Source organism: Rhinatrema bivittatum, unplaced genomic scaffold (assembly GCF_901001135.1).
Source record: "Rhinatrema bivittatum unplaced genomic scaffold, aRhiBiv1.1, whole genome shotgun sequence".
NCBI lineage: Eukaryota > Metazoa > Chordata > Amphibia > Gymnophiona > Rhinatrematidae > Rhinatrema > Rhinatrema bivittatum.
The window spans coordinates 43,559-69,896 of record NW_021821199.1 but is presented as its reverse complement, the minus strand read 5'-3'; the positions used below and the strand labels follow the sequence as shown (position 1 = coordinate 69,896).

Here is a 26,338-nt window from a genome sequence, read left to right as displayed (position 1 = left end):
TTTAATTTACCTTTTTTTTTCTATGTTGATCCTTTTTGTTAACTTCATTGTATAGGCTCTGAACAAGAAGGAACACAGAGGGTGCGACAGCCCAGATCCAGACAGCTCATATGTGCTTACGCCACATACAGAAGAAAAATATAAAAAAATTAACGAGGAGTTTGATAATATGATGCGGAATCATAAAATCGCAGTGAGTACTGATGTATGGCTTATGCTCTTATCTTGTGCATGAGTTGAATCCACAGTCCTTGTTGTTAGCTTATTATTCAGCGCCACAGCCAAAGATGTAATACCTTAAAAAGTTTACTTAGAATAAACATTTTCTCTATCTTTTTGGAATGTAATGAAGTGGAATTTAAGCAGAATTAGATTAGCTAAACTAGAGGCATTGAGAGGTGTAATCAAGAGAATGAATTCAGTGTACTGTATGCAATTCTGGTGCTTGTCAAGGTGCTATAACTTTTAATGACCTGGGAAAGCTGCAGTGAGTGCTGCAATTATGATTTGTTTAACTTTTACCTCTGGCTCAGTTCTGCTTGAAATTTATGAATGGGCTACCTTTTCTGGGAAGATGAAAATAGCGTCAGGACTAGATAAAGAACTACCGTATTTTCCAGTGTAGAAGTCTTGGTTTTTTCCCAAAATATCATAGGTGCGACTTATACACCAGTGCAACTTATCTGTTGCATCTTTTTTCTCTCTCTCTCTCTCTCCCCAATTCATCCGCCACACGCTGTGCGAATCTGCACGTATGCCTCGCCGCCACACACCTCGCTGTCTCTTCAGTTCATGCGCATGTATGCCCTGCCACTACTTGCCTCGTACGCATGATCCATCAGCCGCTATCACTGCATTAGTCAAACGGGGGATGGAGAGATGTGTCTTTCCACCGATGCAACTTATCTACAGATTTTGCCGGCAAAGGTCCTGTTTAGGCAAGGGTGCGACTTATACACCGGTGTGACCTATACACTGGAAAATATAGTAATCATTTTTTCCTAAAAGAAGAATAATTTGGATGCTTTCTCATGTTTGTGAGTCTTTCAACCTAGGAGAAGTTGGCTTAGAAAGTTTGTCGTCATGTTCCCTTTTCAGTTCATCTAAATACAGTGGCGCATGAAGGCTAAAATGTTGGTGTAGGTTTCTTGAAGAGAGTGCTGAGTTTTGGAGAAAGGTTGCTTCCATATTTCCATTTTCGTGTAATAGGGTGGGAGGGCTGAATCAGTGTATTCAGTCTGATGCAATTATTGATTAAGTATTTACATAATCTAGTAGGTAAAAACTCCTAAGCATACAGTTGTAGTGCAGAATATTATTAGCCAAGTTGATTCTGGAGAAAACCACATTCTTTGCAGGTTGTGATACCTATTATTGGACCAACATGATTAATGTTTTTGAGACCACATAGAAACAATTTTCAAATTTAATTGCTCACCTTTCGAAATAGATGCTCAAGGCAAGTTCCTACATTTAGGAAAAGACTTAGAACATGGCTATTTATGAAAGCCTTTCCAGACCTAAACTGAACTTTAATTCACCATTAACCAATTGCCTAGACTTTTCCTTAACATGGTAATAATTAACTCCACTTCAACAGGGTAATTCACTAATGTTACAAATGCCGTAATTGGCATATTTGTTCTCTCTGTTTAAATTCCTAGCTTCTTTCTCTGTTTCCAAGTTGTGTAACTCCCTTGTTTTATTGTAACTGCAATCTTTTGTCATCACTTGTTTAATGTTTATTATTATTATTAATTATTATTTTGTTCCTTCTCCACTTGTTAATTGTAAACCAGCATGATGCAATATTCATCGCGAATGCCGGTATAGAAAAACCTAAAATAAATAAATAAATAAGTGACATTCAGGTACAGGGTGTAATCTGTTTACCTGAGGCAATAGAGGATGAAGTATCTTGGTCAAGGTCACAGGGAGTGTCTATGGAAGGAGGAGGACTTGACCCCTGGCTTCGCTGGTTCTCAGCCCACTGCTCTAACCATTAGACTATTCATTCCAAATAACAAGAAGGCTCTAATGAGGTCTTGAAAAGCCATGTACTACCATTTCTGGATTAGTCTTATCTTGGTTCAAAAAGAGAATATCACAAGCTAGAAACCACCTATTTATTAGATGTATTTCTCGCTTATCAAACACTCTAAAGTGAGTTACAATAGTCAAAACATTAAAATATATCAATATTAATAAACACAGAATACTATCTCTAACAACCAACCTCAATAACACATCTTTGTAACTACCTTAGGTGGCAAGTTAATTCTTGAAAATACTTCTTGTATATTGGTTCTGATGCTAATTTGTAAAGCTCACATATTTATATCATTTTTGCAATTATAGGTGTAGCAAAACTGCCCATTCACACACCCATAGCTCTGGATGTTGTAGCATTGTATGCAGTCCCTGTATTTTTTATTTTGCATAAAATCATACAAAACATTGCATTTAGGTACTCGGAAGGCAAAAATAAACATGCAATGAAGATAATCTTGCTTGAGTTGTATTTCTCAAATGCGTATTTTGCAGCCATGGTGTGAAATAAATTATCAGTTGCTCATAGGTACATCTTCAAGCTGACCAATACCACTAGATAGCCAAAGATTTAAAAGAAGCAGACTAGAAAAAGATTTGAATAAACCCCTTATCCCAGCTTTTAATAGCTTAGTCTTTTACAGTTAGATATTATACAGCAATGGACAGCAGTTGAATGAAACGGCAAATACTTAAAATATGTTGTGCACTTCTATCCTTTCCATTATTCTTACAAAGAGTGTAGAAAATTATTCACCGTTCTTTATCACATCAACTTATGTGGAAGTTTGAAACAGAATTCTATAAAAGAGGCACCATGGAAAATGGCAAAGAAAAGTTAATGACTAAAAGTCATTAATTACCGTGTGATAATTCAGTGACCTTGCTTACATATTGGTGGTAAAACTCAAAATTATTAAAAATAACTTGCAGGTTCAGTGGAATGATAGCCTTTGTTTCATAGAAAAATAAAACAAAAAATCTTATAGATTATTTAATTCAGAAGAATATGGTCCTGATGCTAAAAACGTGCATGCAGTGGCTTATAGACTGCTCCAAATTCCTGTCAACATCATGCAGGTGTCCACGGGCACCTTCACTGCTGTACATGGGTCTAGAATATCTTCAGCTGGAGATGGGCTCTTGTCCACGACTGCCTTTTTCAGTTTGAAATTATGGCAAAAACATAGGTCTTATCTGTGACTGAGAAAGCACAAATGATGGAATGCCGTTAGAATGTCACTGATGCTGAAAATGGAGTTTTGTTTAGCAATCAGGGACAGTAACTTTGATACTGGCGCGGGCCAAAGGACACGGCCATTTTATAACCCATGCATGATATAAAATAGGCTGTGTGCCCAATTTTTACAGGCACATATGCCTCTACCGTGTAAGTGGTGGTGTTTTAGTAGACTCGTGCCGACACAATTACCAGTTTCCCCAGTTTGCCCAGACTAAGGATAGGACATCCTAACCCCTCTAGTTAATTAACCTCTTTTACCCAGTTAGCCCCGACCCTTAAAGCCCCGCTGACTAGCCTAGTTTTTTTTAATTTTAGGATTTCTGCTATGGATGGCATGTAAAGTTATACGGTAGGGCGCCTCAGTGCGTGCTTGTGCGCGTAAGTATTTACGTGCTGGTTTTATTCATAAATCCTGGAATGCGCGTGTACCAGGAGATGCGGGCACCTTTTAAAATCCGCACAGCGTGCACCAGCCCAACCTCTGCGCGTATCTCTCGGCTTTGGCACGCGCCAGGCTTTTAAAATTCACCCTAAAGTTCTATAAATTGTTGTAGGTACATTTGAAAGTGTCATAATTCTTGTCTTTAGGTTAGCAGTGACTTGGTTTACAATTCATTTTGCACACTAAGGAAGATTGTCACTGTTGGTTGCTTAGATCTGTGGTGTTCACGTCCAGTCCTCAAGAGACACAAAATAGGTCATGTTTTTAGGCTATGAATATGCATGAGAGAGATTTGCATGCACACTACCTCAGTTGTATGCAGATGTATCTTTTGCTCTTGCTGAGTTTTGTTTATAGTTCTGTGCATGTTTATATTGGATTTCTGATGCTTTGAACCTACACTTCTAATGGTAATTTCATTTAGAAAGATGCTGGCTTTTCCTGAGGCCTTTTTATGCTTTGGGTGAATTTCCTATTCACAACACAGAGTAATATATCCAGATGATAAATTCAATCCGTGTTCTAGTTCCTAGGTTGGAGGGCTTTCCCCTCAGAATGTCTAGTTCTGAAGCATATTTTACAGTGAACATTCTCATCTGTTTTTGAACGAGTCTTCCTCTGTTGGAAGCATATACCGGTATTTTGCTAAATGTCTGACTTATTCAGATTTATAGCATTTCAGTCTTTAGGTTATTTAATTTAGGCTCCCAAATAATGCTCCTTTAAAATAAATTGACTTTAACTGTTCACTTTTTGCCAGCTCGACAGTTGTACTTTCATGGCAAGAATATTGAATTTTTCAGTTTTATGCAAAGTGCATCTTGCTTCTTGGTAGCAGAAAGCAAATGTTCATGAGCTGCTGCTTTACCGCAGCACCCTTTTGTGGATTAAGGTACCCCGATTCCACTACAGAATGCAGACAGTTTTTATATTGGCCAATTTTTTAAATACTTATAAAATTTTGATATTTATTGCTGTAAATACCAAAATATACTGGGCTAGGAATTAACCCTTTATTGACCAAAAATCTTCCTGATATGTATCCTGTGAGCTAGGCCACTTTCTGTTAGGGAGGGGATCTTGCTGTTTGTGTACAGACAAAATTCTGTAGCCTAATCCCCTTTCCCTCTCCATCACTAAATCCTAAACAAACAATATTTTGAGAACAAGACTGTGCATTGACCACTTTGTTGGTATTTCCAGTCTATTTGTAATTAATGCCATTTTATCTGTTCTGTTTTCAGCCTGGTTTGCCGCCCCAGAACTTTTCAATGTCCGTTACGGTTCCAGTGTCCAACCCCAATGTTCTGTCCTACAGTAATCCAGGGAACTCCCTTGTAACCTCTTCACTGGTGGCCAGCACATCTTTAACAGACACAAGCATGCTTTCCCCACCGCAAGCCACACTGCATCGTAATGTGGTTTCCCCTGGTGTCCCTCATCGACCTCCAAGCACTGGCAATGCAGGTAAGAGACGTATAAAAAATGATTTCCTCTTCAAAAGACTATACAAGGACCAGACCAGTAAGATCTGGGTTTCACTCTTGGCTAGGTCGACCAAAGTTGAAGATGCCACAGAGGCAGCATTCACAACCTCAGGGAAGGGGAATAGGAGGGGAGGGACAGGGTGTCGGTTATTGTACAGCAGTCACACCTAGCAGCCAGATTTAGCGCCCATTATTGCTTGGTTCTAGAAGGAGCTTTGGTGCATGGTTTCCGGCTAGTGACAACCACTGCAATGCTGGATTAACCTAAGTTGGGAGAGAGAAAATGGTGGAAAAAAATCCCTAGGAATTTGCAAATGAATGTTCATGACATTATATTCCAGCTCTGGTTTTTACTGATCTGGAAGAGGCCAGGTCCAAAAAAAGACTAATCAGGGCTTTGGAATATTACCAGTAAGTGTTGCCCAGTGAATGTGCCAAATATTTCTTATGCTATTTGCCACCAACAGAGGCTTGTTCTACCATGAGGTGGCCACCTCAGGTGGCAAAGTTTTGGAGCAGCAAAAAATGCCTCCCCCCCCCCCCCCCCCCCCCAAAAAAAAAAAGAAAATCCTCTCCTGCTGTGCAGCTGTCTTACCCTGCATTCAGGCCCAACATTGACACAATTGTGATGAAGTGCCCATGAGGCCCCCACCCCCTGCGGGCAAGAAAGAGAAACCCGCGATGGCGCAGTTTTGATAACAGAAAACACCATAGTGATGCGGGTTTGACACATCCGTGGAAGGTTGGGAATCCTGCAGGCAGGAAAAAAGGAACCGTGGCAGGGTGGTTTTGATGATATGTCCACCCCCAAGGGCAGGAAGAAGAGCTCCGGAGGGGAAGGGGGAGGCAAGGTGAGTAATGTCAGTGGAAGAGGAAGGGAAGGATTTATGAGAACGTCTTCCCTCTCCTCTTAGCTCCTCTCCCCTTCCCTCACACTTTCCTCCTCTCCATTCTCACTGAGAGGAGAAAGGAGCTGAACTGAGTGAGTGAAAGGGAGAGGGGGAAAGCGAATGACAGGGAAGGAAAGGGGGTTGTGAGGGGAAGTGTCCATGAGAGGGAAGGCATGGGAAGCAGAGAGGTGGCAAGAATGTGTGGGGAAGGGAATATGCATGGGAGACAGTACAGGGCCACTAGAAGACGTAAGTGGAAGATAAAGAAAGAAAGAGGTAGGACTGCAACAATTACGGCTCCTTGTTCTTCCCGCCCAGTATAGGAAGCTGTCACGTGGGGGGAAGAACGAGGCATAATTAGTTAAGTATTGATTTTTGGAAACTTTTAAAAATGTTATGAGTTTAATTATTGAATGCTCTCTTTGTCAGCTGTTTTGAAATATTTTTATTAGTATGTTTTTACTGTGATCTATATTTCTTGATTATATTTGTTTTGAGGAATGACATTTTTGTTTTCAGCACAATGTGTATCACTCAGTACAATATAGCTCATTAAATCAGTATAAAAAGTGGACACACTCGGTTGTGATTCAGTGGCTGAGAATGGCTTAATACCAGCTGAAAACTTTGATTTTTAATGACTTGATCGCAGCCAAAAACTTTGAGTCGGAGATCAATCATCATGTTCCATGTAATGGCGCTAAACTGTGTGGGTTTTTTTAGGGATTTTTAGTATGCAAGTAAAAACCTATCTTAATAGCTTACCAAGACATCAGATGCAAAATACGAGAAGATGGGGCTGAGGGGAAGGTGTTCTGTGCTAGCGTGTAGATTCTGTATAGGGGTCTGTAGCAGCCCGACTTGTTATGTGTTCCTAATAGGAGATGTATTGGTGTTTTAGGGCTTGGTGTAACTTTTGCAGTGTGTTTCCATAGGTTGCATTCTTACTGTTTGAGGAGGTTTACTTACATTGTAACTTGTAATTCGGTTTACTCATGGCTTTCTGAGGGCCAAGCTCACACCTGACTCACTTTACAATAGGCCTATCCATTTGGGTTCCAAATGGCCTTGTTTTTTGCAGGGTTTTCTGATTAGCATCACAGTAATGCATGTAAATATAAAATACCTGTTAAAATGATTTTTTTTTACCTCAGAAGACCGTACTTTTTCATGTAAGATCTGTTATAAATGTATAATCTCTAATTATTTGTGTGTGGGGGGAAGGCCAGGAAAGCTGGCGTGGAGGTGAGCGCCAGTCTGCCCAATAGTTTTGCAGCGGCTCGGAGAGCATGCTTCACACGGACACAGACAATTCACCCATCTCCCACATCCCCAGGGGAGAAATGTTGGGGAAGGGAGGGGGGCAGGTGATGGAGTTCATGGGAGTGTTATATCACTGGCACTCTCTCTGCCGCTCCTCTGGGAACCACGAGCATGCCGCCTCCTCCCTTGCTCAGCATTTCAAATTGCAAAAAGGGGTAGACTCTGAGGACCCCCCCACCCTCTTGCTGATTTGACCTGCGCTGTTCGTTGGGAGGAGGGATGGGCACCATCTTTTTCTTTGCCTCAGGCAGCAGGTTGCCTTGAGCTGCCCCTGGCCTCCAAAAAAAAAATTAAAAAATTTAGTTTGGTTGCTTTTTGTATCAAATATCCAGTAGTTGTGCGCGTAAATGCTATTTTTCCATGCATAACATTTAGTTGTCTTATGCACATAGTATTTTACAAGTATTAGATTTTATGTGCACCAACTTCCAAAGACAGATTGAATGAATTCCTGACCCTCACTCACCCATCTTTACTCTCACCCCACAATACCTCCCCTCCCTCTCTCCTTCTCATCATCATCCATGTCTTCCTCACTCCATTTCTGATCTTCTGCTGGCCATGCCTGGTGCAATATAGCAGGAGTGCAAATGAGCAGCCTAACACTATCTCCATAAAACTCCCCCCCCCCCCCCCCCCGTGCTGCCGTGATGCCCTAGGAGTCAGGCACCCACTTGACCACCTCCTAAAAAATCGCGGCCTTGCAAGGACTCTGGTCACTTTCTGCTCCACGGCTGATGATGTCATCAGGCACAGACAGCCACAGAGCAGGAAGAGAGACTGAGACGCTGCCATACCTGCACGGAGTGAGTGACCAGCCTCGCAGCAGAGGTAGTGGCCACAGCCAGGAGAGAGAGGAGGCGCTGGGCCAAAAGCGTCACTTTTGCCATTCCTGTTGATATGGCTCTGCAGCCCTCTCGCTTCCGATGCCTGCCAATTAGGGGGAAAATCAGTCTAAACCAAAAAGAAGGTCCCTCGATATGTTAAATGAAGCTCTCCCTAACCAGTGGTCTGGAGAATGAGGAAAAGAAATAGAGAAGAGAGAAAAATATGTAAAACTTCCTCACTGTCAACCCTCAACACACACATACAAAAGAGAGCTACTTTAGAAAAAGTTTAATAAAGGTTGCCTTCTTACTCCCTGGCAAACTTTGAAAATTGTAATTTTGCTGTAAATAGGCACTGCTGCTTTCATTATAATAACAAAAATAGAGTATGAACAATATTTCAGCAAGAGCTCTTTCAGTGCATATTTAGCAGAACAATCTCGCTGACTATATATTGCTAGAGCAGAGAAGCTTGTATAACCTGAAATGCGGGACAATGAACTTTGCTTGATGTGAGAATTTTGCACGAATATATCAGGATTTTGGTTTGCTCCTCAGTCCCATGTGCTCTTCTCTTCATCTGGTCTGCCTGATTTTATAGAATGTAGTATCTTTTTGATTACTCTCCTTTAATCAAAAGATATTAGGCTGAGGTACAAAAATATATATACAAGCAATGAACCCAAATTAACAAAACTGAAATAAAATTGCTCCCTATTCCACATCCAAACAGTACTGCATATAATTGATACATTAAAATAATCTTAAGGACACTGTCCAGAAGCTTGAAAGACAGTCCACTTTTGGCCACCTTCCGAAATGTCACAAAAGTAAAATGATCCCTTCAGTCTTGTGGGATAGCAGACCACAGCATAAAGGTAGCAAAACTAAATGCTTGATGCCTTGTTGCTAAAGACGGCAGTACCTAAAGATTTTGTTAAGAAGAGCTAAGCTGCTTAGTGGAATTGTAATAGCTTAGTGTATCAGCTAAATTATTTAGGTCCCCCTCTACGTAAATATTTAGATGTTAAGACGTAGGGAGCCTGATATTCAAATACTACTCAGCTGGATAAATTGGACTTAAATAGAGAGCTGGATAAGTTGTGGGTGACTCTGATTAACTTAACTGGATAAGTTAGATCTGCCATGGAGCAGCTCTAACTTAGGCCTGGATGCATGAATACCACCGGGCTCCTTGAATCGCGCGGTGCAGGGGGGCAGGCCTGCGAAAGCCGGCAGCGATCGCACCTCTGCGGTGCGATTGCTGCCGACTTTCGCACCCAATAGCGCCATCATAAAAGGTGGTGCTATTGGGCATGAAATCGGCAGCGAAAAGGGTTCTTACCTTTTCGCTGTCCGCGATGTCTTCGTGGCTTCCGCCCCGACTCCTGGTCCTCACACCGCCCCGACTCCACACCCATTTAGTGATCGCACGCTGTTGCTTTGGAAAACGTCCCCCTTAGCCTGATAAAATTTATTCTGCTAAGTAGCCCTAAATACAGAGATATTCAGCAGCATAACCGTGCTGTTGAATATCCCATGTAAGTTAACCATAAGAGTCTTGTCTGGCTAACTTACCTACAAACAGGCCGATACAGTAAGGAGCGGTAGGGAGAGCTGCGTTAGTGCCGGGCGCACCCGCGTTTGCCGCACGCACAGTCCGGCTCACCTACCGCTCGATACTGTATTTAAATAGCTTGCAAATGCAAGCTGCGTCCAAGAAGCGTCCGTGAAGCGTTAGGCCCGCGCAACCCATTTTACTGTATAGGCGCTTTATACAGCGCCTATACAGATACCTGATAGATTGCTATGAATATTGAGGCCATTATTTTAAATTTAAGACAACCATCAACAGGAAGCCAGTATAACTGCAGCAGTACTGGAGTAATGTGATTACTTCTACAGCCACAGACTAGTGGTCTGGTTGCTGTGTTCTGTAATAACTGAAGATATTTAATACCAGTCTGTAGCAAGCCCAAGAAAAGGGAATTGCCTAATCCAGTTTGCTAGTTATAAATGTGAATAATTGTCACTAGATTTGAATGATCAAAGAGGGTGTGGTCAACGGATCAATCAGAAATGACCAAACATACCATGAGCCACAGTTGATATCTGTGGGGATATAGTCAAGCAATCTTCCAAATTTATCCCCCAACTAGTCGGCAGTAGCATTGCCTTAAGGCTAGGTCCAGAAATCTTTGAAAACCATAGAAATGGTTGAATTGCTGGAGCCAAAGATGTAAAAACATGTTCCATATCTCTTTCATCACAATGGTTTATCCAACATTTAAAATACTTTGTATTTGTAAACATAATCCTGACATTAATTGCTTGACCTTTGGTCCACAGATCCTGTATTCTTTGTCTTTAGGATACAGAATAAATTTCATAGTGAAAGGGATTCCGTCTTTTAATCTAAGTTAGTACGCCTTTCACTAAGAACTTTACTCTCATAACTAGTTTTTGATCTAAGACACAGCAAAGTGTGCTTATGAACTGCATACACATAGGCCCAGTGTTTGCAGCAGCATTAAAGTTTCATGAGTTTAAATCCATACTGTAGGTAAATGTAAACGCACATTGCAGCTGTTTTTTAGTCAAAATTGCCACCTGTGCATAGAACATTAATTAGCAAAGGTCTGCATTATTTTAAAATACAATTTATGTGATGAATGTGTTAAAATAAAGCTGCATAAGAATGCATGAGAGATTACAGTGGACACCACAGTGCTTGTATGTATGTAGAATCCATGGGATGAACCACTTTTCATACTGTAATACAGTTTTAAGATCAAATTGAACAAAGACTTAAGTAACATAGTAATGAGGGCAGAAAAGACCAAATGCTCCAGCCAGTTTGTCCATCAAGTTTCAGATGGTAGTAACCGCCACTCCGTACAGGTTACCCCTATCTCTCTGTTTAACGGTAGTAACTGTGCTAGTTACCCCCAAGCCCTATGTTAAGGGTAGTAATATTTACAATCAGGCAATGCAGCTTGAACATGCTTTGCTTTTGGTCTTAACCGTAGAAGCAGTCCTATGCTTTTTTTTTTTCCTGATGTCTGCGTATCAGTATCCCAGTCTGTCGTCTGACTCCAATTCCCCTTTTTCTGCCTGCCCTCAAAATGGAGAGCGATGTTGCAGCTGCTCCTAAAGCATTGACTGCTTTAGGAGCAGCTGCAACATCGCTCTCCATTTTGAGGGCAGGCAGAAAAGGGGAATTGGAGTCAGACGACAGACTGGGATACTGATACGCAGACATCAGGAAAAAAAAAAAGCATAGGACTGCTTCTACGGTTAAGACCAAAAGCAAAGCATGTTCAAGCATATTCAAGCATGTTCAAGCATATTCAAGCATATTCAAGCATGTTCAAGCATGTTCAAGCATATTCATAGCATCAATATTCATAGCATTAACTGATTAGCCTTGAGGCTAATCAGTTAATGCTAGTAATCCCTATGTCTTTCAATTAAGAGTAGGAACTGCCACTCCATGCAGGTTCCTGCCAGGCACCCTTTTCCTCATTTCCAACCTCTAACCCCCAAGGATCCACAGTGTTTCTCCCATGCCCTCTTGATTGTATGCATTAGCAGTATTCTATAATGTAGAATCATTTTAAGCAGAAAGTTTTCCTAATGAAAGCCATTCATCTTTGTTCAATTGTTAGGTGGAATTTTGGGTACCACAGACCTCTCTGTGCCAAATGGAGCTGGCACCAGTCCAGTGGGTAAGTACATAATGCTATTTGTTTTAAGTTACAGCTTGTGATTTTGAAAATCCTGTGTTCATGTGATTAAAATAATTCCAGATAAGGATGTCTGACACTCTTAAGAAAGCAAGTTATATACAGGTTTTGACTGTAGAGCATTGCCATTCAAACATAAAAACAGTTGCATGCATCAGTTTGTAAACTACTTACAAATTACAGAATTTGAATTTGTACTATAAATCTTAAGTAAATTCTATTTTTTTTTAAATTTATAAACATTTGATAATCTGCCTTTTTCTAAAGGTAAGCGCAAGGTACATAAAATTTCAGAAGAACATTGACCACTGTGTGATGTTATATTCCATCTATTTACTGCATGGTGCATGCTAAAATTACATTTTAACTTTTTACATTGTCATAAAATTTCACATGTGACCCTACCATTAAATTATCTAGAACAGCCATCATAAATGACAGGGTATAAAAGTTTGAAAATTCATGGTGTAATATGCACAGGGACGATAACTTTGAAACAGCTGCGCGGGCACACTTCTTCGTGCATTTGTTGACTCGTGGTCCAGAGATGCGGCTATTTTATAACCTATGTGCGTGTATGCATCCATGTTATAAAATGTGCTGAATGCATGCACATGGGCACTCAATTTTAAATGGACGCGTGCATGTGTGTGCAATACCGCGTCTACCACGGAAATGGAGGAATTTAAAGGGTGTGCGCATAAGCATTTACGCGCACGTCTCTTGGCCTTCCCCTAACCTGCTCATGCCCCACCCAGTCAACGCCCTCACCCCGCCCCTTTTTCTGAACTTGTGTGCGTAACAGGAGATATTCACATACACCAGCGTGGCGCATGTCGGCCCGACTTCTGCACCTATCTCCTGGCTTTGGTGTGCCAGGCTTTTAAAATTTACTCTACAGTATCCGATGGTGTTCTTTACACTGTAAGGTGAATTTTAAAAGCTTTACGTGTGCGAAATTAGGGGGTGTGAATGTCGGGCTTGCACATGCCGAGCGGATTTTAAAACGCCCTGGATATGCATGGAAATGCAGCTGCGCGCATATATCGGAAGTTCTCAGAAAGAGCTGGGGATTGGGCAAGGGCCAGACATGGGCGTTCTGGGATTTAACCACAAATTTTTGTGCATAAATACTTAACGCAATCTGGCACACGCTGGCGTCCCCTGCCAGAGAAGATCCGATTGAGGATATACATAAAGCTGCTGGCCATCAGTGCATACCTTCACTTTCCACTACTACCTAGATGCCTTGGCTTCCATGGATATTGCAGTGGATCAGGCACTTGATACCAAAAATAGTCTGCTTGCCATGGTGGAATCCAGGTTGCTATCAGTAAATGCGCCACTGTAACCCTAAGCTTGGGACTCCCCACAGATCATGACTAATTCAGCCTGCTTATCAACAGAAAAAAACCAAGTTTGCTTACCATAAAGTGTTTTCCATAGATAGGATGAATTAGCAATCAGATGCCCACCCTCCTCCATGGGCAACAGATTAACCTTCTATCAGCTTTGGAAACAGGCTGAGGAGATTCTGAGGCAACGCCTGAGCAGGAACTCCCACACATGCTCAATAGACAATTCTGTTTGGTGCCACCTGATGTCACCCATAGATCAGACTAATTCAACCCTGCTTATTGATGGAAAAAGCTTATTACATCCATTAGTGAAACAAGAAGGGGCTGTTAAACAGCTGTTCCCAGTAGACATTTGGTGAACAAAAGCAGATAGATGTTCTTGATCTTTTTCAAATATTTATTAAAGTAGAGACGTGTTCATAAAAATGCCTAACTCAGGCCGGGTAGAGACTGAATTCTTGATGGCGTTTTGCAAGTTGTTTTACATCGCTGGTTCACAGTCCTTGATGAATTCATTACCATTGTAATTCATCTGAGATTCTTGATTGTCAAAGCCCCTGAGGCAGCAGCTGTTGAGCTGCGAAACTCGTCCTGAGTCGGGCATTTTTATGAACACGTCTCTACTTTAATAGATGTCTTGATCTTTTTCAAATACTTATCTTCTTTTGTTCACCTGACGGCCATTATAGATCGCCTGCCTCTCTGCTTTTTGGGACTATCCCAGTAGACATTTTACATATGTTGACCCTCCTGGGAGCATCACAAAAGGAAGTATTACTTAGAACAGTGGTTCTTAACCCAGTCCTCTAGTCACAACTTGCCAGTCATGTTTTCAGGATATCCACGATACATTTGAATGCACTGCCTTCACTGTGTGCAAATCTGATGTATTGTGGATAGCCTGAACATCACATTTACATTCACTTTTTTATTTTTATCACTGCTGGGGAATTTTAATGACCACAAAGAAAGCAATGTCAATAACTCTTCATTCTCCTTATCTCAACTAAAGTTATAACGGGGTCTGATGTATACTGATAAACACATCAATCATGCTGCAATCTCCGTTTCTCCCCCCTCCTGAGAGATGAAACCCAGGAACTTTCTTTCATTCAAATGACAGTTGCAATGGTGCTGTAGTAACTGCACAGTCCTTATATGGTGCAAGTAGCTGTACAAAACATGCACCCACAGAAGGTCCAAAATATTCAGACAATGTCCTATCACTGAGCCCTGACAGGACACAATACTCTGCCAGATTGCTAGTACTTGCTTACAAGTTTTTTTGAAATGAGGAAGCAGGTGTGAATTAACCTCCTCCTGTCCAGAGGCCGTAGCTGCAGCCCAGCAACAAACGTATCAGGTTGACAACTTATACTCTGATTCATTCTGCTTGGAAAGTTGCCAGTAGAAGCTCCAGCTGTTGTAATTAAGATCTGAATATGAAACATAAGTGAATAACCTTAGCTACCAGTAATCAGTCTTTCTACAGATTGACAGTTATGGCATTAGTGGAGTAAATTTGCTGTTCCCACTTTAAAAATGTTGTATTCCATTTTAATTCACAGTTTGCTAAACCTACTTGCAAACCCAGCTGGCTACAACCAATATTTTGGAGAGTATAGAAATGATTAGGATGACATTGAATACATTTTATTTATATCGATATGCATGCCTTTCGTGGCACTTTCAAAGTTACTACTCCCAACGGATGTTACCTGGGATGAATTCAACACGATAAAGAGCCTGAAATAATTAATATAGTCAGCAACATGAATTCATCATAGTGTCCACTCAGTCCATGTTCCACGATGCTGTTAAAATCAATAAAAATAGAAACGGGTGGTTTTATTACACAGTTTACTAATGCATCATTTGAACAAGGCTCTATTCCAGAATCTCTAAAAAGAGCATCTGTTCGCTCTACCCTGAAACCCCAACTAATTATCAGATTTCTTCTTTGTCCTATCTCTACTTAATACATTCATTGATTCTAATATGTCTTAGATCAGTATGAATTCGGCTTCTGAAAACACTATAGCACCAAACTTTGTATTATCTAGTTTTGACAACATTAGACATGTATCTGCCAGCATTCATACTCTTGTCTCATTTAGAATCACTAGGACTATCAGGCCACATATTCTGGATTACTTCCTATCTTTCCCATAGATATCAACAAATTAAAATAGACTCCTTTTACATCAACCTGGCATCCAGTTATCTCTGGTGTACCGCAGGGATCCATGCTATCTGCAGCATTATTTAACATCTATATGTCTCCACTTTGTTGTGTACTAGCAAATCTCAGGGTACACCTCAAAATTTATGCTGACGATATCCAGTTTTTCTTTCCCACCAAAACAACTTGGGATCAAACTGAGCAATTTCTCATATATTGTGTCTCTATTATTCAAAATTGGTTAAATCAAAACAAACTTGCACTGAATATAAAAGTAAAACAGAAATCATGTTTTTGTCAAGATTTATAGTCTCCAATGCTCCAAGAACATTTATTTTAGAAACTGGTGCATTACAATTTCAGAATCTGTCCAGAATCCTGGCGTGCTAATTGATCAAGCACTATCAATGAGTGACCACATCAAACTTCTAGTACAAACGTCTTATTACAAACTCAGATTATTGAGACATCTTAACATAGAAACATAGAAATGACGGCAGAAAAAGACCAATCGGCCCATCCAGTCTGCCCAGCAAGCTTTGACTCTTATTTTCCCATGCTTATCTGTTTCACCAACCACCAACTTCAGGGCTCTTGTTGGTAACTGTTTGATTCAAATTTCCTGCCATTGATGCAGAGAGTAATGTTGGAGTTGCATCAAAGGTGAGCATAAGGCTTATGTTTAAGGGTTGTAACCGCCGCATCAAGCAAGCTACCCCGAAGCTTATTCACCCAGACTGCACAGATTGATGCCTTGTTGGATGATGTCTGAATGCAGATCCTGTTTTCCTCACTTCCCCCTACCGTTGAAGCAGATAGCAACGCTGTATATGCTTTCAAAGTGATGTATCAGGCTTAATTGGTTTAGGGTATAACCACCATAATAAGCAGCTACCCCCACGATTGTTTACCCAGATTGTGAAGTTCAGTCCTCGTTGGTTGTTGCCTGAATGTAAATCCTGTTTTCTACTTTTTTCCATTTCTTGATAATGGTTTTTGCACCATTCTGCAAGCTCTTCTTTTCTCTGGTATTGATTACTGCAATTTGTTATTGACAGGTCTCCCCCAATATATGCCACTCATCCTCTTCAAAGCATCCAGAATTCTGCTGCACACCTATTAACTGGTATTCCAATTCGCGAACACATTACCCCTATCTTACAATCACTCCACTGACTTCCAGTAACTTATCGGATATCATATAAACTGCTACCATTATTCACTCTCCTATTAATAACCTATACTCCCTTGGATTTCTGCTATTATGAAAATTCACCACTCCCACCAGAACTTTGCGCTTATCCACCAAAATCTATTAGATATTCCTTCGCTCAACTAGATGAAACCAGGGAACAACACTTTGGAATACACTCCCCAAAGAAATTAGAAATTTGAAGAAGCCAGAGTTCTTTAATAAGGCCCTAAAGGACCTAACTATTTAAGCAGGCATTGAACGTTAAAAGGTTATGCACCCTCTACTCTTCTTAATTTCATGTCATTATGTTTTGTTACGAAGTATGTTGTTTTATATTTGTTTTTATTGTTATGAGTTATGCTATTTTACTATGTTTTTATGTAACTGATTTTGGATGTTGTTATGAACCCTGCTCTGAGCATAGGAAGGACGGGTAAAAAATGTTTTAAATTAAGCATGAGTGCCATGCTGGGTCAGACCAAAGGTTCCATCGGCCCAGCATCCTGGCTCTGACAGAGATTAGGAAGTACCTGGCAGATGCCAAAGAATAGGTCTAGTTCCTGTTGCTGAATACTAGGGCTAAGATGTTGCTTTCTTCAAGTTCACCTGGCTAATAGTTTATGGATTTTTCCTTCAGGAACGTGTCCAAACCTCTTTAAATCCCACTATGCTAAATACCTCAACTATATCCTCTGGCAACAAATTCTATAGTGTAACTGTGGAAAAAAAAAACTTTCTCCATTTTGTTATTAAATCTGCCATCCTGATAATTTGTGGTTGGCACTTATGGCACGGAGCTCAGAAAGTTTGCCCAGAATATGGGAGGGCTGAATATTTGGAAAAATGTGGGGGATACAAGTCTTTGAGCGATTATTTTTTTGTATTTTTTTGGCATGGTGTTGCTTTTTCTTCCAGCACAATCAGAACTAGTGCTGGTATTCTTGCAACATAAGCCTTCGTTCACAATTATCTGGGGGTTTTCCAGTATTCGTAATAGACCTTCCTTTCAACTGTTTGTCTGGTTATTGCAGCAATGGACCTCAGACCAAGAATCATGCACACCAGGGCTCTTTCCAGAATCCCCTATGATGGATTCTAAATCCAGGCACCAGATGTCCCAATGACTCCCTGCTCCCCTAAGAGCTGTGAATGCTGACCCGGGCTACAGAAGGCCCAATCTGACACTGAGCTATCAAGCTAACTGTCTTTGAGCAGTACTCTTCAAATGATTATGTTGGCTTTTAATATGTGAATATTTTACAAGTCATACAGCATTGCCTTTGAGATTGTATTGACTTTGTAAGTTTCTCAATAAAATTTTGATTCCAGAAAATCTTTTCCAGTTGATTTATATTCTGACAGTATATTTAGTACTGTACAAAATTAGTCAAGTCTCCACTCAAGAGACATAAACTTACTAATTTTGAATATCTACCTGGACCTTTATGCCAGGACAGCAAAACTGTGTAGCAACAGAGCAGACATATAGTGCCCCAAGAGGAGAGATTCCTGTGACCACAGTGAAAGTGCTGTGCTCACTTTTAGTGGTTATAGTAACAAGAATGTCAGAGCTTCCAGTGACACAAAGGACAAACTCCTAGCAACAGCAGGAGAGTCATAGCCTCTTTTAAAGTGTCAGTTAATAAATGTAGCTTTAGCCTTTTCATTGTGGTCAGAAGCATTTGTCAAGTAACTCTTCAGGGTAATACAGCAAGTAGTGAAAAGTATGACTGACTCATGTCTGTCCAACTTTCCCCTGCCAGTGGAAATTCAAGGAATTATTTTGAACAAATGGAGCCTGAGTGACTTCAAAAGACAAGCAAGAATTTCTGGGTTGAAAATGTCTCCGTGTTTGCCTAGAGCTGATGCCTACCATTCTCTGTATTATGTACGTTTGAAGCTGCCGATCTACGTTCTTTCTGTGCTTCTTGCATTACCACAACTGCAAAGCTTTAGCAAAGGCCTCACTAAACTGATGGAATATGACTTTTAAATAGTGATCAGGAGAGCACAGTTGTAGCACTTCATACAGTAGGTTGTCATTTTTTACACACATTGATTTACTATCAATGTACTATACAAAAATAATTTTAAGAAAGAATTTTATAATGTGGAAGCGTGTTGATTACATTCTAAATACCGGGGTTACAACTTCATTGGATAGGAAGTGGATTTTTTATTTTGTAGCCATTTCTGTGCAGCCTCCCCTAATTGCTTTTCAAGATTACTTGGAGATATAGATATATATACTTATTTTTTTGGCAGAATTATTTTCTATTTTGATATTTTCTATTTTGATATTACCCACCAATTTGTCTTTTTTTTTTTTAATTATTATCTTCAGTTAGGTTTTGATTAATTTTCCCTTTTTGTTAGCTGTTTTTTCAGAAGCTATTTCTTAACCAAGAATGCACCTAAAAATTAAACTTTGGTTCAGTATGAGTTAGGAACAGGTAACAAAACAGATATACCCAGTGCAAAAAATTGTATGAAATATTTTTCACTTCTAAAATAGGTGCAATTGTGTTGTGAAATAATAGGAAGCTTTAGTGATTCTTCCTGATTTTACTTCTCCTTAGTTTTACAATTAAAAATCAGTTAAAGTGAATATTCAGTGGAAAAAAAATTGCCCTCTGTAGCAGTTGGCCTTCAGATTTCTTGTCTCTATTTTACTCGTCTCTGTTTTACTCATTTTTGGTTTAACAGTTGTGATTTGAGAGATTTTGAATTTCCCCTTGAGAGGCTGGTGAATGCCTAGAATAATTTTCCAGGGAAAGCAATAGTAACCAAAACAGTGACAGAATTGAAGCATGTTTGGGATAAATAAAGAAGGTGGTGGGAAGTACAAGGAAAGGAGATGATTGGAGATTGAGTGTGGTCTGCAGTGACACAGTAGGCAAGGGGCAACTGGAAAGGCCGGGTGAGCCAACTTTAGTTGTCACTCTTTAGAGAGCTTTGGAATGGGCATGATGTCGTTCTCCAGCTCCCTGAAAAGCATTTGTAAGCTTCAGGGAAGATTATGCCAACAGATTTAATTGGACTCTTCTTACTGAGTAATGGCGCAAACCATCTCTTTCTGTGACTACCTTGGTGTTGCATGAGTCCACTGTTCAGTGAAATCTGAGTGTTTGAGCATTATGTTGGTTGTGGATGGTCAGATCGCATCAGACAGAATTAATATATTTTCATGCACTAGCAATTTTGGGATTTGATTGCGCTGTGAACTTCCACCTCCTATCTGGAATCCCCATGTGTCATGTTCAATGTATCCAGGAAAATTAACAGGATGGTTGGACTCAAGTGGAGTGAATCCATATTTTATTTTGGATTCACATGAGAGCTTGGAGTGCGGAAGGTCCAGTCAGGAAGGTACACACAAAGCCTACTGCTTGAGATATCCTGCCCGTTCTATAGGAGACAGAATAGTGCAGGTTGCAAAATTGGTGCTCTGAACATGAGGTTTTTGGGTGAAAAATAGAATTTTGGATTGTGGATTAATGACTTTTAGTGCAAATTGTGGCAGATAAAACCTAAGAAGGCTGCAGGGTCTGTCATTGTTGGATTTCAGTGAAAGACGGTTTACAGGATCTGTGCAAGTTGGAAGTGCTCTCTAGAACTGCTGCATCCTCTGTAGGAAGAGCAATCATGCAGCACCTACCTGTGTATGCTACGTCGTCGTGTATACATAGGGAAGTCTGGGCACTGAGTACGACAGTGTGGAATATATGAACAGAATATATTGCAAGAACCTCTGCATAGTAGTGGAAAAGAGAGAAAGTATGAAGCACTACTTCCCCTTAAAACTCTTGCTGATCCTTGAACAAGGTTGGATCATGGTGCAACTGGAGTGCCAGTTCTGCAGGGCCCCCAGCAGACCAGTGGCGTTGGACATCACAAACCATGAGAGCCATGGTTTGACCCATGATGGACTATCCAGCAGGTATGAGGTACTTATAGCAGAACAGGAGATTCATGAAGTGGAGCTAACCATGGAATGATCACCACCTTGGTGGCATCAGTGGGGTCCAAACTGCAGAGGTATCTGCAAAGGAAAGAGTCTGGGAAGGAGGCAGAGGTTAAGACCGGGAGTTCAGAAGGACTGGAAAAGGAGGACTGGCCTACTGCCAGTGAGGATAAGTTGAATCTCTCAGGAGCAGAACATGACTCACCAGTCATGGGAAGTGGCAAGTGGAGTGCACTGAGTTCTGCAGGAGGCATGAGATGGGTGTAAGCTGAGCTGCCTGAGACTGCAAGTTTGCTGCTAAAAATGGTCATCCCTGGAAACCTGTTTGCTGTGGTAAAGAAGAGTCCTCTAGTCAGGAACACCCCAGCAAAATTATCAGAAAAGCTGGAGTCAAAGGATCAACGTACAATTCTAGAGGTTAGACCTCCAGTGAAAGAGCCAGCCATGTTAATAGACCCTGTGAAAGGGGGATGAACAGATCTGATGTGATAGTGGAATCAGAGCAAGAAGTGAGCGAGTTGCTTCCAATTAATGTGTTGGGGTCTGGGCCATAGATCATCTTTGAATCTCAGCTCGTGTAGGGATATCTGTGTGTGTGAAGGGAAGGGTTCCTTGGAGGAAGATGAAGAATCCAGGTTTAAACACCAAAGCTACGTGTTAGAGTGCAGCGGAGGTAATGGTGCATTATGACTCTTCAGAGGAAGCAGAAATACAGGCAGCATCTGTCAAGCAAGCTGTGATTCCGTACTCTCCTCCTCAGGGAACCCTGGAAGATCTGTGGCTAGAGCCAAAAAAAAGTCTTACACCTACAGTTTGGTAAGTTTCTGTAGAGTAGAGAGAATTCAGAAAGATGGAAAAAGACCTTTGGAGCTAAAAATATCCTTTTGTCCCAAATTCGGCCATGGAGGTGATTGAGATGATTGGATCCACCAGAGAAGGTTGAGGATAAGATGAGGAGCAGCACTGTTATTCCAGTCAATGGTTGGTGAAATCAAGAAGTCTTGGCATGTGGGGGAGGCAAGTAAGGATGCACTGAGTGGTGTCTGTCGTCACCAGAAAGCTGGGAGGTGGATCAGTCATGGAGAAGCCAGTCCCTAACCATTCTGAATAATTATCCACTTCGGAGACATTGTTACTACGAAGTACAGCAAGAGCAACGGCTGTTGGTACTCGGTTCAGGTTTGAAGTAATGCTTTAAATGTTCCTGTGTGAACAAGGCCGTGAAGTCAGTGTGCAGCAGAGGGACCTGATGAAACCAGCCTCCCCAGTTGGGCCTAGGTCAGTAAAACAAATACGGCCCGTGTTTGCTCCTTTTTTCAGTTGCTGTGTGTTGGTTAAGGAAACAATTCCTGGAGTCTGGACTGGAATTCTGCAGGAATGAGTTATGAGGAATTGTATTGACTGTTCCTGTTAAATCATCTGCATGGTAGTTTTAACTTATTAATATCTGATAGTTATTATATAGGCAATATTATTGTTTGCCCCATTGGACTAAAAACTAGGTAATTTATTGTTTTTATAATATTTAATATTTAAAAAGAAAAAACTATTTGATTATTTTTGCTTTGTTTTGTGTACCTAACTTCTGTTTCCTCACAGTTCAATGAAGGACATACCAACATCTGCTGAAGGGGATTTTCATTTAAGGACTAGTGTTCATTTTTCTGCTACAGCAATGATGAAGATTGTGATTATGACCAAGATTGCCCAGTAATATAGATGAAATTACTGGTGTATAATTATATCTACCTGGAGATTATTTTAGGACTTACAGATGCAGTTGTACCTTAATTGATGTGTCCTGATGGGACGACTACTTTTTTAAAAAAAGTTCTTTCACAGTGTCTCTGCTTGTATGTCACAGCCAAGTTGAAATACTCTCATTTCCATTGTATCACTAACATTATCTTGTCTTATGAATATGCAGTAATTTGGTACAGTGTCGTCTGCTCTTCTGGCACCATTTATATATGGACCTAGATATTGCCAGGGTTAGTTGGCAGTTATATTTTCTAACAGAGAATAGTATTAAGATATCACTATAGCCATAAGTGCGTTTAATAATAATAATATTGTGTTGTGTGTAAGTTGTTGGATGATTGGACCATATAATATTATGCTTTTCTAATTCAATTGCGAGGTCTATCATCAATTTGCTTAACTTTGTTAAATGTATATACCTGTTGAGGAACACCAGGTTTCAGAGGGCGGGACGGACTGTGTAACCCACTGTTATTAGTTAAAATGGTACTCTAGTGCCTCTTGTAGGACTGTTAATGTTTTGTGGTAATTTATCTGAGTGTGCTCCAATTTCCGTTTAGTCACTTTTTGGAAAGCTTTGGAACATGCAAGATATATCTTTAGCATATAGCCTTAGAGAACAAGCTCCCTGTAGAGCAATTGTAAGCTCCAGGAAAGACTATGCCAACAGGTTTAACTGAGGCATGGAACAAACCATTTTTTGGGGGGAGTAGCATGGGATTGCATTAATTCACTGTTCAGTGAAATCCCAGAATATATGAGCATTATGCTGGATGATAAAATTGTATCAGACAGATTAACATCTTTTGATGCTCTAGCAGTTTTGGGATTTGAACTATGAACAGCTATCTCCTATCTGGAATCTTTGTCTTATTAAATGTGTGTAAGAAGATAAATGAGATCCTTGGACTCAAAGTGAATGCCATAGTTTTGATTTGGAGTCACTCGAGTGCATAGAGTGTGGAGGGACCAGTGAGGAAGGCTTACCCAAAGTCTGCCCCTTGAGAGACCCTGCCAGTTCTATACAAGACAGTGTAAGTGTAATGCAAGTTACACAACCAGGCCTGATCTCCCAACTAGTAAGTTACTAAATAAATGTTTGTTCAGCATGCAGCTTCAAATCCTGTAACTGCACAACCCAGTAAATAGGCTTGTATATATAACTATACAAGAACAAAGCAAGGTCCTGTCTACCATGCATTTTCTATTGAAATATCCCTTCTTAGAAAAAGTCTGTGTATATGTATAATATACATATTTATAAGAATTTGATATTCCACTTTTTCCTAAATAGATATAAATGTATCTATATATGGATGTATTGGTATATATAGATCATATGTGTGTGTGACTTTCTACAAAACCTTGCTACAGGAGCATGTCCATGATCCTATTCTATGATCTGCATTTTGTGCAAGCATCAATAGTCTTTTTGCTTTTGTTTTGTACTCCTGCATGCAGATGAATATTCTTCAATGTTCTTTTTCACATTCTATAGAATGTGATTTTCATTTATTATGTGGTCAGGGCTTGCTAAATTTTGCTTACAGAAGATTTTGGAGTATCTTTTTTTTTCTTAGCGATTTTGTTTTTTGTGTGAGCTGTGAAATGTTCTTCTCTAGGAAGAGTCGAGGCATTTTTAGGTAGATGAAGCTATTGGTATTTTTGAAGGGTCATTGACTGTTTCCTGTTGCATCTAGGGAATTTGTGTGTGGGCATGGGATTGCAGAAGTGCCCACTCCCTGTTTGGGGGGGAAATGGCAGATGGATGTAGCTCATGCTTCAGTGAAATAGATCCTAGGGTCGTCAGCATATAGAAGCTTGAAGAATGTTACAAAAATCACTGTAGATTTGAGTGATTTTCTTCATTTTGCCCAAAAGAAATATCACTTTATTAATTTTTAATTGTTGAATTGTTTTTTAAATCTGTGACACCACATAAGACAGAGGTAGAAAGTGAAAATGCAATATTGTGCTCGCATATACTCCAGACTCACTGGGCCATGGTCATGTTAGACCCAAAGGACAAAGAAAAAGAGAGAAACATCTTGGCAATCATTCATTCTGTTGGATCCAGCAATGAGATCTGGAGAAGTCCCCAGACTGATTGGTCTCCAGATGGAGTGGAAACCAGACCTGTCTTGGCCAATGAGGGGCCATGAGGATTATAGCCCCCTTGTCCACACAAAGCGTCAAGGGAGTCTTCACCACTACTTTTCTGTTCGTACCTCTGACTGTGTGTGTGTGTGGAACTGCACCCCCAAACCTATCCCACCCCCAGTTGGAGGTGCTCCCTCTTACAGTGGTATGGATGGTGGAGTTGCAAATTGGTCTCTACAGCATCTCTTTCTCTCTCAAAGGCGATTGCAATAAAAACCTTTTCGGTCGGTATAACGCTAGCATTAGGGCCTTAACGTGAAATGATAAATGAACCAGTAAGTTTATAACTGAGGAAATCTTTCCCTGACATCCAAAAAGAAACAACCAAAAAAAACCAAAAACCTAATGCTGATCCCACAGTAATAACCAATTTCCACTCACTCTCCTCTGACATTTTTGGCTAAACTACTTCAATCCAATGTGCTCTCCCCATAAAACTATTTCTTGCAGGATAATTCTCTTATAGATCAATTCCGGCCTGGATTCCAAAAGGGCTTTAACAATGAGACACCTATTAATTTCCAGTATTGACACTCTGCTTAGAGGTTTTGATAAAGGTACCATGTACATTTTGGTGGTACTTAATATAGCTGTGGTGTTTGATATCCTCGCCCACAACATATTGCTTGCTCGGCTGCAGATCAGGCTAGGAAATTCAGTATCTGACTGCATGAATGACCACTGGAATACTGCAAGGGTCATTTTAATCAGCAATTTTTTTTTACCTGTTTGTTTTAGCTGGTCAGAACATACACTGAGCACAAAAATACAAAGCAGAGCACAATTGTAAAACCAAGATGAAATAAAATACATCGATGTAACAATAGACAATATCAATTACTGTGCATTAAAGAATCTCCAGTGTGGGTCCCAGATCTTATCGTACAGCTATATACTGTCCCGTAACATAAAAGTAAGTTTCTCCAAAAGAGCAACAGAATGAACCTGGGATCTTCAAGGGTAGGGACCGACTTCCACAGCCAGGCTATAATAAAATGTGCAGCATTTGTTGCACTAACAACCTTTGGTATTTGCCAAGCCTCTGATCCCTCCAAAGCCCCAAAAGTCTGAGACGCCGACAAGAGGAAACGGCGGCAAGGTTTGAAAGCCTAAAAAAGTAATGGGGCAGTGATGAACTTACCTGTCAGTGATAAAATACAGAAGTTATGTGATCTGTTACAGTCCCTGAAGCAGCGATGCGAAACGCGCGTAGGACTGGACTTTAAATAACCACGTCTCTTGAAAATTTAAGTCACGCAAAAGGAAGGTATCACCCCAATATATATTTTTACAAAAATTAAAAAACAAAAAAATAGAATACAAAAGAAATAATAAAGGACTCGGACCAATGATTAAATATGACCTGAATTGGCAAAACCTTGAGCTAAAATATGCTGGTATGCCCGCAGGTGTTATGATGGTCCTATAACAATAACAGTAATTTTGTATACAGCACATTGAGTAAGAAGAATTAGAGCTGCATAACGTCTTTTTAGTGAGAATTGTGCTCGTTGAGTCTTGAAAACAACTGTCGATATTGTGTGTAGATTTCAATTACCTCAATATTGACTGGGTAAATGTAACATCAGGACTTGCTAGAGACAAAGTTCCTGGATGTAATAAATGACTGCTTCATGGAGCAATTGGTTCAGGAACCAACAAGAGAGGGAGCTATTTTAGATTTAATTCTTAGTGGAGCACAGGATTTGGT

At 40.4% G+C, this 26,338-nt stretch overlaps 1 protein-coding gene across 6 annotated transcripts in view; it reads left to right on the top strand.

Annotated features, from left to right (window-relative positions):
- LOC115082516 (myocyte-specific enhancer factor 2A-like) overlaps nt 1-26,338 on the top strand; it is a 65,057-nt gene that overhangs the window by 6,132 nt on the left and 32,587 nt on the right. For 3 of the 6 annotated variants that reach the window (XM_029586747.1, XM_029586745.1, XM_029586743.1), the window contains exons 3-4: nt 4,979-5,201; nt 11,930-11,989. In XM_029586747.1, coding sequence (XP_029442607.1) covers nt 5,006-5,201; nt 11,930-11,989 — 256 coding nt within the window. In that variant the 5' untranslated portion in view covers nt 4,979-5,005. Of the gene's footprint in view, nt 1-4; nt 194-4,978; nt 5,202-11,929; nt 11,990-26,338 lie in introns of those variants that run through there. The other 3 variants (XM_029586744.1, XM_029586742.1, XM_029586746.1) reach the window with 2 other exon arrangements.